The sequence below is a fragment of the Ochotona princeps genome, chromosome 2, assembly GCF_030435755.1.
Source record: "Ochotona princeps isolate mOchPri1 chromosome 2, mOchPri1.hap1, whole genome shotgun sequence".
In the NCBI taxonomy this organism is placed as follows: Eukaryota; Metazoa; Chordata; class Mammalia; order Lagomorpha; family Ochotonidae; genus Ochotona; species Ochotona princeps.
Window position 1 is genome coordinate 77,499,858 of NC_080833.1, and position 12,827 is coordinate 77,512,684.

Here is a 12,827-nt window from a genome sequence, read left to right on the forward strand (position 1 = left end):
AAGATAATTAACATCTGTTTGGATAACAGATCTGAAATTCTGCAAACAACAGAGAGGGCCATGAAAGTAGCAAACCATTAACCACCATAAACACACCCAAAATACATTCTTGTTTTCTCTTTTCAGCTAAGCTCAAATAAAGTCCACAAAGATGGAAAATGATAATGGAAAATAAATTATGATATGTAGAAAGTCAATAATTTTTACATCTCATAGCTTCAATTAAAAGAATGTTATGATCCAAATTAAGGCAAGATTAATGAAAGCACTGAATTTGCAAAGAAAGTATTCCCAAAAAGATTATCTTAATTTAATGTGACTCAGTAACTGAGCAACAGAGTATACTGGGAGTATAAAATCACTGGAAGAATCAAGAACTCTAGATTCTAGTTCTTCTTCAGTTACCTATATAGAAACTCAGTCTTGGTCAAGTCATAATGTATCTGGTCATCACTCTCTTAATTTGTGAAAATAAGTTCTCTATGATCTCTGAGTTTATTCAAATTTCTGAGAAATACAGCTATGAAACAGAAAATTAACTTCTGTGACACAAGCTATAGATATACCTAACAAATTTAATAGAAAACACAAGACTGTTTCGTATGTATTATGAATATGAAATTCAATGAGATGTTAGGAAGTATCCCAAAGAAAGAATAGCCTCCTCTGGCTAAGAAAGAAAAACCTTATTTGGCTAACTAGTTTTGTTAAGCAACATAAAAATATTATTTCACCTTAAACTGCATCACTTAAGTCAAAAAGTTATCTAACACTAAGACCTAAGTACATGAGCACTTAGTAGAGTAAATGTCATTGGATTTGTAATTGCAAACTGGGTAAAAGTCACAGGTTACAGTATAATTTTATTTTAATCATCCAATTACTACTCTATACATACACTCCTCAGTCTTGCCAGAATAGACATTTGTCACATAATGCATTCACTAATGTTTTTGCTTATACTATTTGTCATTTCAATTATACTACTACCATTCAACATACATTAACTACATGTTTTCCTACTGTCCATCATTATTATATGCATGTTTTCATCCAAGCTAACTTGAAATACCCTGATGATTGAAAGTGTAAGAAGCCTGTCTTCTTTCTACTGTCCACCTTGCCTCAGCAGAATACACCTTCAACAAATGTTTGTTGAGTAAAAAAACAACCTTCACAATCTATCAATTTTAATTAAAACTTTTAAGTTTTCTTAGAAATTAACTTATACCTATATGCTGACTCTTGTTACTTAAACATACTACATACAAGAAAACGAATTTAGAATGTATTAGAGCTAAAAAGAAAAACTTCATATTATGGATCATGATCCACTATTCAGCATTTAAAGACATTTAAAAATTATCTTTACCAATTTACTTTCATTTCTCTTGTTTTAATCCTCCCTTCCATTGGAAATCTGTAAATAAAAGCATAAGATAACACTTTTAGCATTATTTACTCTAACTAAATAAAGCATTTTAAAATTATTTAAAACATACATAATTTTTGTACCTGATAGTTATCCGATTTGCATCTTTGTTCAAAGTATTCAGCGTTTTCTTCTCGTTTAATCTTAACTGTATATCCAGAAATTCCTTGCAGCTGGCTATCAGTGTGATCTACAAAATTTTAGCATTTGTTCATTTAATGAAGTACATTTTTTTACTTCTTACTTGGAATTTTGTTTGAATGTATTTATGTTTTATATCGCCTTTGGCCAATGTGCTTTTCTTAATAAACTTAGCAGAATTAAAAACTTCACACATTTTACCTGCTTAAAGATTCATTTATTCATTAACAAAGGCCAGATACCTTTGATGTGTATTGTGGCTAGACACTGGGACTATACCAAAAAAACTGTAAGAATAACAAGACAATTTAATTCAGTGTCTAGCTGATAGTAACAAGCACTCAAAATTGTTGTTCTTACTACTCCTATTACTTTTGCAAATCATTGTCCCAACTGAGATTTATTTAGTAATGGGAAGAATGCTTTAAATAATAAGAAATTTGCATTCTAGAGCCTAGTTCTGTGAGATACACATAATGTGCTATATTTTAATAGCCTACATCTGCGCCCGCGACCCTCCGGTGGCAGCCATGAGGGCGAACCGGGAGCTGGACTGAACTAGCGGCGGCAGGACCAATCAGGGCGGATTCCTTTCTTAGGGCTGGGACAGGCTGAACCACTCTGCAGGTTGGCAACTGCACGGTGCCGTCTTGGCTAAGTGGGATCCGGCTAAGGGCTCTAGCCAAAAACACCCTGCAAGGAGGTGGATGAACCCTCGGTTTTGGGTGGCCAGTGCACCATTTGGTGCCAAGCTCTGCCTGCTGGCCGCCCGGCAGCGAGCTCTGGTTCTTTTTAATTAGTAAAAGTTGCTCAGGGACACTTATGAATTAGACCAACTTTTGTATAGGTGAGACATGAATTCAAGGCGATTGTGAGTGATAGGGGCATGTAACTTTGTGCTTACACCGGCAGGTCTACTTTAGTCAGGGATGCTGGGCCACAGTGTCTTGGGCAGAGGCCAGGACAAGTGTGGGAATGAGATAAGCTGAGTCAGAGCCGCCACTGTCAGACGCAGGATCTGCAGTTAAGAACAGACCAATTTGGGGAACTAGTGGGAAACCCTAAATGGGATGAGGTTCCCACTAAGGAGCTTGTGTGCTGGAATGGGGGCTGCATTCTGGCTAGGCAACAATTGTACTCTCCTGTGGCACTAGGGTGGCTGGGATTGGTTGCGCCAGGTCGGGCCAAACACCAACACCAACTGGTGTCTTGGGGAACCAGGGTAGACATGGGACTGAATAGGCAAGGTCTCAATCCCCTACTAAGCCATCTGTGAGCTATACAAGGGTATGGACGAGCCATGGCCGGGCCGATACATCCAACAAGAACCAGAACGGGGTGAAAGCCAGCCAGAAAAACCACTGTCCCTGGTAGGACAGAAGGTGAACTGAGTAGGGCTGGCTCATGGACCCTCTGGTTTGTGCAAGAAAAGCACAAGAAGCAGGATAGGAAACTGCCCAGAATAGGCCATGGAAAGTTTCCCACTGGCATACATTTGGCATGGGTCAGGTTTGGACCAGGCTGAAATGGTTCATGTCATCCACTGGCAAACCCAGGCACTGGGATGGTGCGTGGGTTGGGCCGGGTTTGGTTGCAATAAAAACTAGTACACAAGACAGAAAGCCAAGGTGAGGTTACCTGTACTAGATTTGAATGCAGCACCCAACCAGCACATGTGAGAACCAGGAAGGGAGAGGGCAGAGCCAGCGGGGGGATTGAGGGACTGGTCCCTTCGCCGATCAGCTACTTCCAGTAGATAGCATGGGCAAGGATGGGACAGACCAGACTAAGGAAGTGGTGGGTTCCCCCCTCTTGGGTCACTACCCCTGCGGAAGGACATCAGAACTAGGACGAAGGTTGGGGTGGCTAGATGGAGAGGCACTCAGCAACATCTGTGAGGGCTAGATGATTGAGTTGGTTAGAAAGAACTAAGCTTTAATACCCATTCCATTGATAGGTATAGGAGCCAAATGGGAGGCGGGACAGACTGGACTAGTCGGCTATGCACATTGGCAGGCCAGGACGGGAGGCGTGGCTGGAGGGGGTTATAGTGGGTCGCACCCACTGGGCCACAGCTCCCACTGGTTGAATAAAGGGCCGAGTGCGTGCTGGGCAGAACCAGGTTTGACTGCAACACCCATTGGTTCCAGTGCAAGTCAGGACTGAGAGCAGAACCAACCCAGCAACTGCAACCACCAGCTGATCGTGGAGATGGACTGTGCCGGGCCCTGTGCTTACTAGAACATACGGGAATCTGATCTGGGAATACCTCAACGTTTCTTTGGGGATCTCCCCAATCAAAATGCTGGACTCAGAACCCTAACCAAGAAAAGACAGAGGACAGAACAAGTCAATCAACCACTTCAACTGTATGTTGGCAGCGAAATACTGGGCGGATAAAGACTCTATGATGGTCTATGACAATCAATGGATTCTTCAATGACCTCATCGAGCTGGAAGTGGCGAGATTGGCAGCGATTCACAACTGGAGAACTAGTACAACCACTTGAGCAGATGAATAAATGAAGATACAGAAAGGCAACTACAACCTTGTTAATAAGTGGTTGATTCTTAACAATCAGGCATTCAACAGATGATCTTATCTGGACAATATGATGCTGGACTTTATGCCTGGTAGTTGCTTCCAATGAGAGAACCTCAGCTGAATTTGAACTGTGGTGACGCAGCGGGGTGGAGGAGTCCACCATGGGGGGGGTTGGGGGATTTGGGGGGGTGGGGTGAATCCTACTGCCTATTAAACTATGTCACATAATGCAATGTAACCAATAAAAAAAATAGCCTACATCTGCAAAACAGAACTAACAATTGCTGCAATTGTCACACACTTGCTGAAGTCCAGATGTGATATGTTAAGGTTAATATTGGTTATCTGCTACTCTTAATCCATTCTTAAAAATAATATTTGCCTGAAAATAGAAACTCTGCCTTTTATCATTATTTACTCGCATGACTCCTTAACTGAAATTCTGTTTTATAGGTTTAAGTATAATTATCTTTTTCTCAATATTTTACACAATAATAAATCAAAATCTGAGCATAAATATTTTAAAAAATATTTTGTTTCATCTTCATGTCTCCAGGAAAGGACAGAGGAGCCACACTGACTCCCAGCACTAACAACATGCATGTGATCTGTTTACTACCAAAGCCACAAAGTTCCCCCAACTGTTGACATCTTAGTATGACCTGCTATTCTCTATTTCTTTACAATCAGCTCATTTTTTTCCTGGGACATTAGCAACACTATTCAATTTCCACTGACACTGATATTTGGGTACAACAAATGATTTAGGAAATGGCTGCCAATATAAGTCACATATGTTGCATTGGCTTATTTCCTAATATATCAAACCACATTGTCTGGGATCTTTTTCACATATCACATACTATACCGTCAAAGCAAACAGCATTATTGTATATGTTGTAAGGTAGCTTCCATGTCTGCTTTGCAATTTATGTCAATTTTCATAGCTGTGATAAGAGATAGAATTGAAAACATAATCCAAGATGATCAGAGACATACTAGGAAGATATAAATACTGTAATATTATCTTTTCTGTTCCAGTTATGTGAAATAATATTTTAGCTGTTTCTACAATACTATTTTATATTATATGACTATTCAATTTCTAGTGAAAATTAATTTACCAGATCTGATAAAGTTTCTGTTCCATTGATTTTGCGAAATTTCTTCACTGTGTCAAATGTTATATAATACCAAGCCATCAATCTTCCTGCCTCTGTGAGAATAAGAATAGAATATTCCTTTCATCAGCTAAAAGAAGCTGTTTTTTCATTAATTTAAGAAGCACTTTCTAACTATCCTCTGTGCCTTTAATGATACCAAACACAAAAGACACAACAAAAAATCATAGAAGATACAATCTTTAGAATCTGTAAGTTGTCTAGGGAGATAAGCCTGTGGGGAGGTATGTTGGTGGACTGCCCAACTAGATGCTTGGACTCAAACCCCGGTGACAGGGAAAATCATATGTGATTTGGCTTTGGAATACATGTATCATGACTGAGCCTCCTCAGCTGCTAATGCCTGTGTAGTAGACAGCATGCCCAGATGCATACAGAGGACATGACAGTCAGCTTAAGTAGGTCAGCAGAGGACGCTGAGTGCCTCATGAAAGAATGGAAAGCACAGCAGATTAGAAACTCTCCTAGCCAAGCTTTCCAAACATGTTCCTGGGCCTGAGGATGCACTAAGGTGGACTTGATCAGCCAACAGAATTGGAAAGGTTTCCTCAATTCTCATGCAATGAAGTTGATGGACATATCAAAACCACTTACATAACACCTTCAGAACACTCTTCCCCATATCAGGGTCTATAAAGGTGTCATCAAGTGACTATCCCTGTCCCCAGGTACTGAAGTGGTTTGACGGCACCACATTGTGAGTGCCCCTACTCTCCCACTGTGGATATAGTAGGAAAAAAATGTTGAAACATTTGTCCTATCCGCTGTCCTCCATGACTGGACTCTCCCCAACCTAACTGGAGATCCACATGGGTGTGCACCCTTCAACTATGTAAACAATATTAAAAACAAAAAAAATTAAAGAGAATGAATAGAAAAGAACTGCAAAGTTCGGAAAACTTTATCCAAAAATAAGGTATTTTGATATTAAACATCTTGAGCTAAAAGAATTTGAGAAATGTACTGTATGAGAAAGATGATCTGATCATCTATTGGGAACAGGTCATAAAATGCTTTCTACCTGGAATAAAACTGTATTACTTTCTCCAAGATCAAGGAAACAGACAAGAATCTGAATAAACTGATTGTTGTTTTTTTTGTTTTGTTTTGTTTTTACAGCTAGCTCACTTTGTCCCATTTTCTTCCAAGTTGCCACTTTTAAACCCAACATTAAAACAATCACATTTAGTAACTTCTTTGGGTCTTCATTTTGAAGGTTTCTGGTCACTAAATTACTATGTTTTTTTCTGGTTTGGTTTTTTGTTTGTTTGTTTGTTTTTGTTTTTTGTTTTTTGTTTTTTTGTTTTGTTTTGTTATAGGGACCCCAGCCAATGGACCTTAAATGAGTGGAAAATCATGTTTCTTCCCCTACAGGAGTCTAAGCAAACATCCAAATAGTAAATTCTTGAATGTTTAAGAACTAACAAAATGGTGTCTACAGGTCTAAAGCAATCCAAGATCCAAACATTTTAATTCACTGCTGAAAATCGTCAGGATCAAGAGGCAAATCTGTGACTGTCAAAAAAGAGGTTCTATACTTATATACATAGAACTCACATAAATGCACTGTGCTTGCAGCTTGCAATGATAACATGCTTTTTAGAATGCAAGTATAATTTACTTTTACCATCATCAAATTTTATACAATATATATTTTTTAATTTGGTCATCAGTAAACAATCATTAAATCTGTTAATAATCAGAAAAAAATACCAGTTGGTTTGAAGTTAACATCTTCATCCATCTTTATCAATTCCAGAGATGACAAAGCATTCAGATTCTTCAGACATAATTCTGTTCAATTATAGAAAACACATATTTAATTCTATTAAGAAAACAAGGAACATAATTTATTATTAAATATTCTGATGTGTTTCTGTTTAATTGTTCTAGAACTATAGTTCCTACATAAGTGGTAAGAAAAACATTTATAAAATGCCAACTAATACACTAAAAAGACTTCATATTAAAAACAATAACACCAGTAATAAAAGTAATATTCAGTAAAAGATTAAAAACCTGGAACATTTTAAATTCATTACACATATTATCTCATCTAATCCTCAAAGTAATTACACAGGGAAGAGAAGGTGTACCTTTCAATCCATAACTCTGAGCTAACTACCTGTCTGTCCCATTTCATACTCCCCACACCCCATAGAGATTTCAAACTCTTACTCTAAAGTATTGTTGAAGGATGTAGATTCAACTCATCTTCTGTAGCTATTTCCTTCTGATTTGTGATGTAGGCCTTCCACGTATGGATTCTGGACATCTCTTCTACCTCACCTAATGGGTCCATCTCAATGAGCCAGAGAAATTCCAGCCTGTGGCAATAGCTGTGTCCACCTGCTTCCCACACCACCCCCCCAGCTCAAATTATAATTGCCGAATCTGAGAAACCAGTGGCCTTTTAAAACTTTTGAAGTGGCATCTGAGGTCCCTGACTGATTAACAGGAGCAGGCTGACTATCATTTATGTGTACCTGTGCATGATCCTCTCCCCTGCACAGGAGTCAGCATACCAGGTAGCACAACATGCAGTGCCTGCTCTAATGCCAGAACACACATCCTGGGCTCTTGTCCCTAAGATCAGAGATCTTGTCATGTCTGAGACCAACTGGACTTGAGGAAAATCCAGGTTTCTTGGCAATGCCAAAGAGCATCAGTAGAGGCCCCTACTGGTTACTTGGCCTCAGACCATTGCCCATTGTGGTGGCATGTTGAGGGTACAATTGCCTAGAACCATCAGGTACCTGGCCTGCTGCTCTCAGACAAGACCTGTGCAGTGGCATGTTGCTGGTGCAATAAGCCTAGGACCCATCAGGCCCTTAGCCTGCTGCTCCCCGTCATGCACAGTGGTGCACTGGACAAGCCCCACCTAGGATGCTTTAGGACCTGGGCTGTCAAAGGCTATGAGTGCCCTACCCTGTCCAAGGACTGTGGCCTCAGACCCTGGGCCTAGCATTGTGGTGCACTGTAGGGGAGCCACCTAGAACTCTGATGAGGACCTCCTGCTGTGCTTCCTCCCAATCTGGCAATGTGCCAGTGGCATGCCATACTGCCAGGAGAGACCTGCCTTGGGACCTCTGTGTGAGAGGCCTATGACCTGCCTCAGAAACAAGTCTGAATTTTTAGTTCTCTTCCTGAAAAAAGGATCTTGAAGATTTAACGTTAAAGAACAGGCAACTGCTGGCACACTGGTATAGTTAACACAGAGTTGGCATGCACAAGGCCCAGAATACCAACCAGTTATCGGCTGCTTTTCTCCCAGCAGTGTAGCAAGGCAACTTAGGTAGCTGTCTGACTGGGATAATGAAAGATTTAAGGTGTGCCCAGTGTGATGGATCAATGGTTAAATTCTCCCCTTGTGAACTTCCCATTCAACCGTCCAAAGCCTTGTGCCTTTTGGGGAGTGAACCAGTGAATGGAAGATCTTCCTCTCTGTTACTCCTTCTCTCCAAAAATCTGATTTGCCTTTCCAATAAAAACAAGTAAATTAAAAAAAAAATTTAAGGCAGGTTTCCAAGGATGATGACAGGACTCAGAAAGGCTGACTCCAAAGTACTCTGAGGTGAAGGAAACTCAAAAGGCTTCAGATGTATGAAGGTCACTGTGATCCTGCCATGCATTTCTATGTGAAGCATGGTCATGGAGGTATTCTCTAATGGATCTGGCCTGAAAAGACAGTAAGACCCTAATTCCAAAGGAGTCCTGCCCCATACTTATGCAGGAGAAATGTTACACATAGAGATGAAGACAAGTATGAAAAAAGCTTGCCTAGTTAAGTTCCCTCACCAAATTCCCCACCCACTTGATTATTGCCATTAAATCAAACTCCTTATTTTCCAGCTCCCCCCCTCAATTACCTTTTTTTTTTTCTACAACTACTCACTTCTTTGCTCAGGCTTGTCAAAAAAAAAAAAAAAAAAAAAAGGCATAGGCTGCTCTGAGTCTTAGGGTTTTCATTTCTCAAAGCTCCCACATCACATAAAACTTTGGTTAAATAAAATTGGTACATTTTTTCCTTATTTGTCTTTTGTTATAGGGGTATCAGCTTTGGAATTCACAATACCAAAACCTTATATTTGATTATATAACAAAAAGTTAGCTGTTTTCTGTTAGAGGCAAAATTTATCTACCCCTAAAATACTGAAGACAGGGTAAATATGAAATGTGATTTTTCTAATTTAATAAAAGATACAATATTAAAATTATAAGAAGATAATAAGATATCTTTTGGGCCATGTGATTTCTTATATATTTGATCACTATTTTCATATATATTTCAAAATATATGCTTTAATTAAAAATACCTAGAGGACAATATGTTTCACGGATCCATAACTCAACAGCAGCATTGTGAATATACACAATTGTATATCACCATGCTCCAAAACAGTTTCTTTTTCAACAAGAAATTTCATTGTTTCATCCTTTTCTCTGCATTTTTGTTTTGTTACATATATGTAGAGAATAAATTTAAAGTACCTGCATAGTTTTAGTTGACTCAACTTTTTCTTTTATTGGAAGACACTCTGAACACATCAAAGAAGTAGAATTTTTAATCTAAAAACTGTTTAACAATGTTTTGTAATTTAAGAAAGTTAAGTCTAAGTGACTAACTGAATGATAAGAAGATCGGAAGTCCATAAGCTAAGCTTATTTTTTAATTAAAATTAAACTGGAAAAAATAAAGAATGTATACCAAAAGGCAACAGTTTCAAAGACCAAGATTATTTTAGAAAGAAGAAGAAGTAGGTATTTGCCCTTGCAAATAAATTCCTGCATCCATGGAAAAGCAACTGGGATCAATTCCTTACTCTGTCCCAGAAGCTCACTTCTTGCCAAAGAGCATCGAAGGTGGCAGCAGGTGACAGTTTAATTGCTGGGCCCTTGCCACACCTTAGGAGACAGAAGTAGGGGTCTGCTCCTAGCTTCTGCCTAGTTCAGCACTGGCTAGTATGGGTATTTGGGGAGTAAATCAATGAATGAGAACTTGGTCTCTTAAATAGAGAAATGAAAATTAAAAAGCATATAAATAAACACGCTATAAAAAGGAAAATATTCTGACACATTACACCAGAAAACTACATTTGACAAGCTTTATATATAAAAAAGTAATTTGTACTTTTTTTCTGCATAGAAGTTTAGATTGAAAAAACAATCTACAAAAGAATATCTTTATTTTCCTAACAACTGGCCTTTTTCATTAAAATTTAGTTTTAGAAGGAAATGCATCTAACCTTGTAATTTTTCTTCAATTCCTTCTTTATTTAATCCAGCTGCAAAACCTGTGTAAAAAAATCAAAATTTATTTAAAAAAATAGAGAAAGGATTTAATTTATATTTATGGGCTCAGTTCACACCCCAGTTAGAGAGTAACTAATTAAATCCCATATAGAAAAGAAATAGCCTAATCGATTCATACAATGTTTAAACATCTATAGAAAATGATCAGTTTTAAAATCCTTGTGATATTGACTGGTTATCTTTAGCCTGTTTTATTGTATAACAGTGAGCAGGTATACTATGTATTTAAACTAGTGAAATACATTGCCTATTCAAAATACAATTGCTAAATGACTGGACATTTATATATTCCTTTATTGACTGCTTATATTATCCTTGGAGATTTGAAAGCTGTGAACTTACATGTATTTGGATAATACTGCAATAAGTCAGATTGTAATGTCCAGAAATCCAAGTATTTTAATTGTATGTCCTGTATCACATGAAAAAAACTTTCTAGAAGCAGATGTGTGTTAACTTTAGAACCAATAACTACATACTACACACAAGGTAGTACTATATATTTAAATTTCTTCACAACTAAATGAACAGTCAGAAATTCAAACTAAGAAAATAGCTAAATATCGGTACTGACAGAAGTTCAATCCTTTAAAAAACATTAGTCTATTTTAAATGATTGCATCCACTTTTTATTATTTTTGCTGCAACTGAATTTTTGCCTACCAGTCGGGTCTATTTTTTTTTCAAGATTTATTTATTTTTACTGCGAATTCAGATATACAGAGAGGAGAGACAGAGAGGAAGATCATCAGTCTGATGATTCACTCTCCAAGTGACCACAATGGCTGGTGCTGTGCCGATACGAAGCCAGGAGCCAGAAACTTCCTCCAGGTCTCCCACACAGATGCAGGGTCCCAAGGCTTTGAGCCGACCTCAACTGCTTTCCCAGGCCACAAGCAGAGAGCTGGATGGGAAGTGGAGCTGCTGGGATTAGAACCGGCGCCCATATGGGATCCTGGCATGTGCAAGGTGGGTACTTTAACCACTATGATATCGTGCAGGGCCCAGGTCTATTTATTTTTAATGGTGCTAGGGTAGACGTTAAAGGGGTGAAAATTTCTCCCTTGCCTCTAAATGAATTTGTGAGTATCCTTACCTTTTATTTCTGTTACTTATTTTTTTTTATATCCTATTCTGCAACCTACTAACATAAATTCTGGCACAGCTGGTTTGAAAATATCCTCCTTTCAAAAGTCAAAGCAACAAACCATAATGAGATGGATTTTTCAGGGCTCTGATATAAAGCAAGGTTGATCGTATCCATTCCAAAGCAACATTCACATCTGTGATAGTATGTAATACTATCTCTGCATTTAAATGTTCAATAAGATGTCTGTGCAAACTAATGGGAAAAGAAACAATCTTGAATTACTAATATGTACTTTAATACCATAATTCTTTTTTATTAGTTTTAACAATATGTATCTCTGTGAATTATAATAATTTTCAAAAAATAAAAGAAAACCTAAAAATTCAACTTTTTTTTTAAATTTGACATTTATCTGTACTTCAGTGGCCCAGAAGTCAGATTACTGCTTGAGAAAAGGGTAGAAAGTAAATTATATCCTATTCTCCCTAAGAGAAAACACATTAAAACTTCTACTAAAACTCTCTCGTACTATTAAACACATTTTAAAGATATGAAAGGATAAAAATTATATTTCTCCTCAGAACTAGTCATTTCAAATTTACCTAATTTCATGCCTAACACATCATATAATAATTAGTAAAACCTTATTACAAATTAGGCCTTTTATACAAGGATATCAACTCCCACACTCAACACTAGTAAATGAAACTACTCTGTTGTCTTTTCAAAAAGAAGTATTACATTCCCTAAAAGGACACAAACTTGCTAGTTAAACTGTTGAAAAATTTTAAGAAAATAATCTTAGGAAATCCTGACATTTCCTTCTAAGACAGACGTGAAAAAAGGTACATTATATTAGCATTATCTTTTAAGTTTTTTTCTGCATTACCTGCTTTCTACAGTGTTACTACAAGCTAACATTTCAATATACTTGTCTCTTGTACTTAATCGAGTCATAATAACTGCAGTTGCTGTAGTATCAAACTGGAAAAAAGAAAAATATAGAAAAATCCGGTAAACAAGAGCATATTTTGATATTTTGGTACTAGTCCCACTTAAAAAATATAAGACTTTCATTATAACAAATAGTCCCTTTTCCTTAAATAATAGGTAAAAAGTTCCAGG

General features: G+C 37.6%; 1 protein-coding gene across 6 annotated transcripts in view; it reads right to left on the bottom strand.

The window, feature by feature from the left end:
* HFM1 (helicase for meiosis 1) overlaps positions 1 to 12,827 on the bottom strand; it is a 96,113-nt gene that overhangs the window by 44,809 nt on the left and 38,477 nt on the right. For all 6 annotated transcript variants that reach the window (XM_058660890.1, XM_058660891.1, XM_058660892.1 and 3 more), the window contains 7 exons: positions 12,592 to 12,686; positions 11,821 to 11,954; positions 10,546 to 10,593; positions 7,013 to 7,093; positions 5,243 to 5,334; positions 1,516 to 1,622; positions 1,373 to 1,420 (listed from right to left, as the gene is read on the bottom strand). In XM_058660890.1, the coding sequence (XP_058516873.1) occupies positions 1,373 to 1,420; positions 1,516 to 1,622; positions 5,243 to 5,334; positions 7,013 to 7,093; positions 10,546 to 10,593; positions 11,821 to 11,954; positions 12,592 to 12,686 (605 nt within the window). The remainder of the gene's footprint in view (positions 1 to 1,372; positions 1,421 to 1,515; positions 1,623 to 5,242; positions 5,335 to 7,012; positions 7,094 to 10,545; positions 10,594 to 11,820; positions 11,955 to 12,591; positions 12,687 to 12,827) is intronic.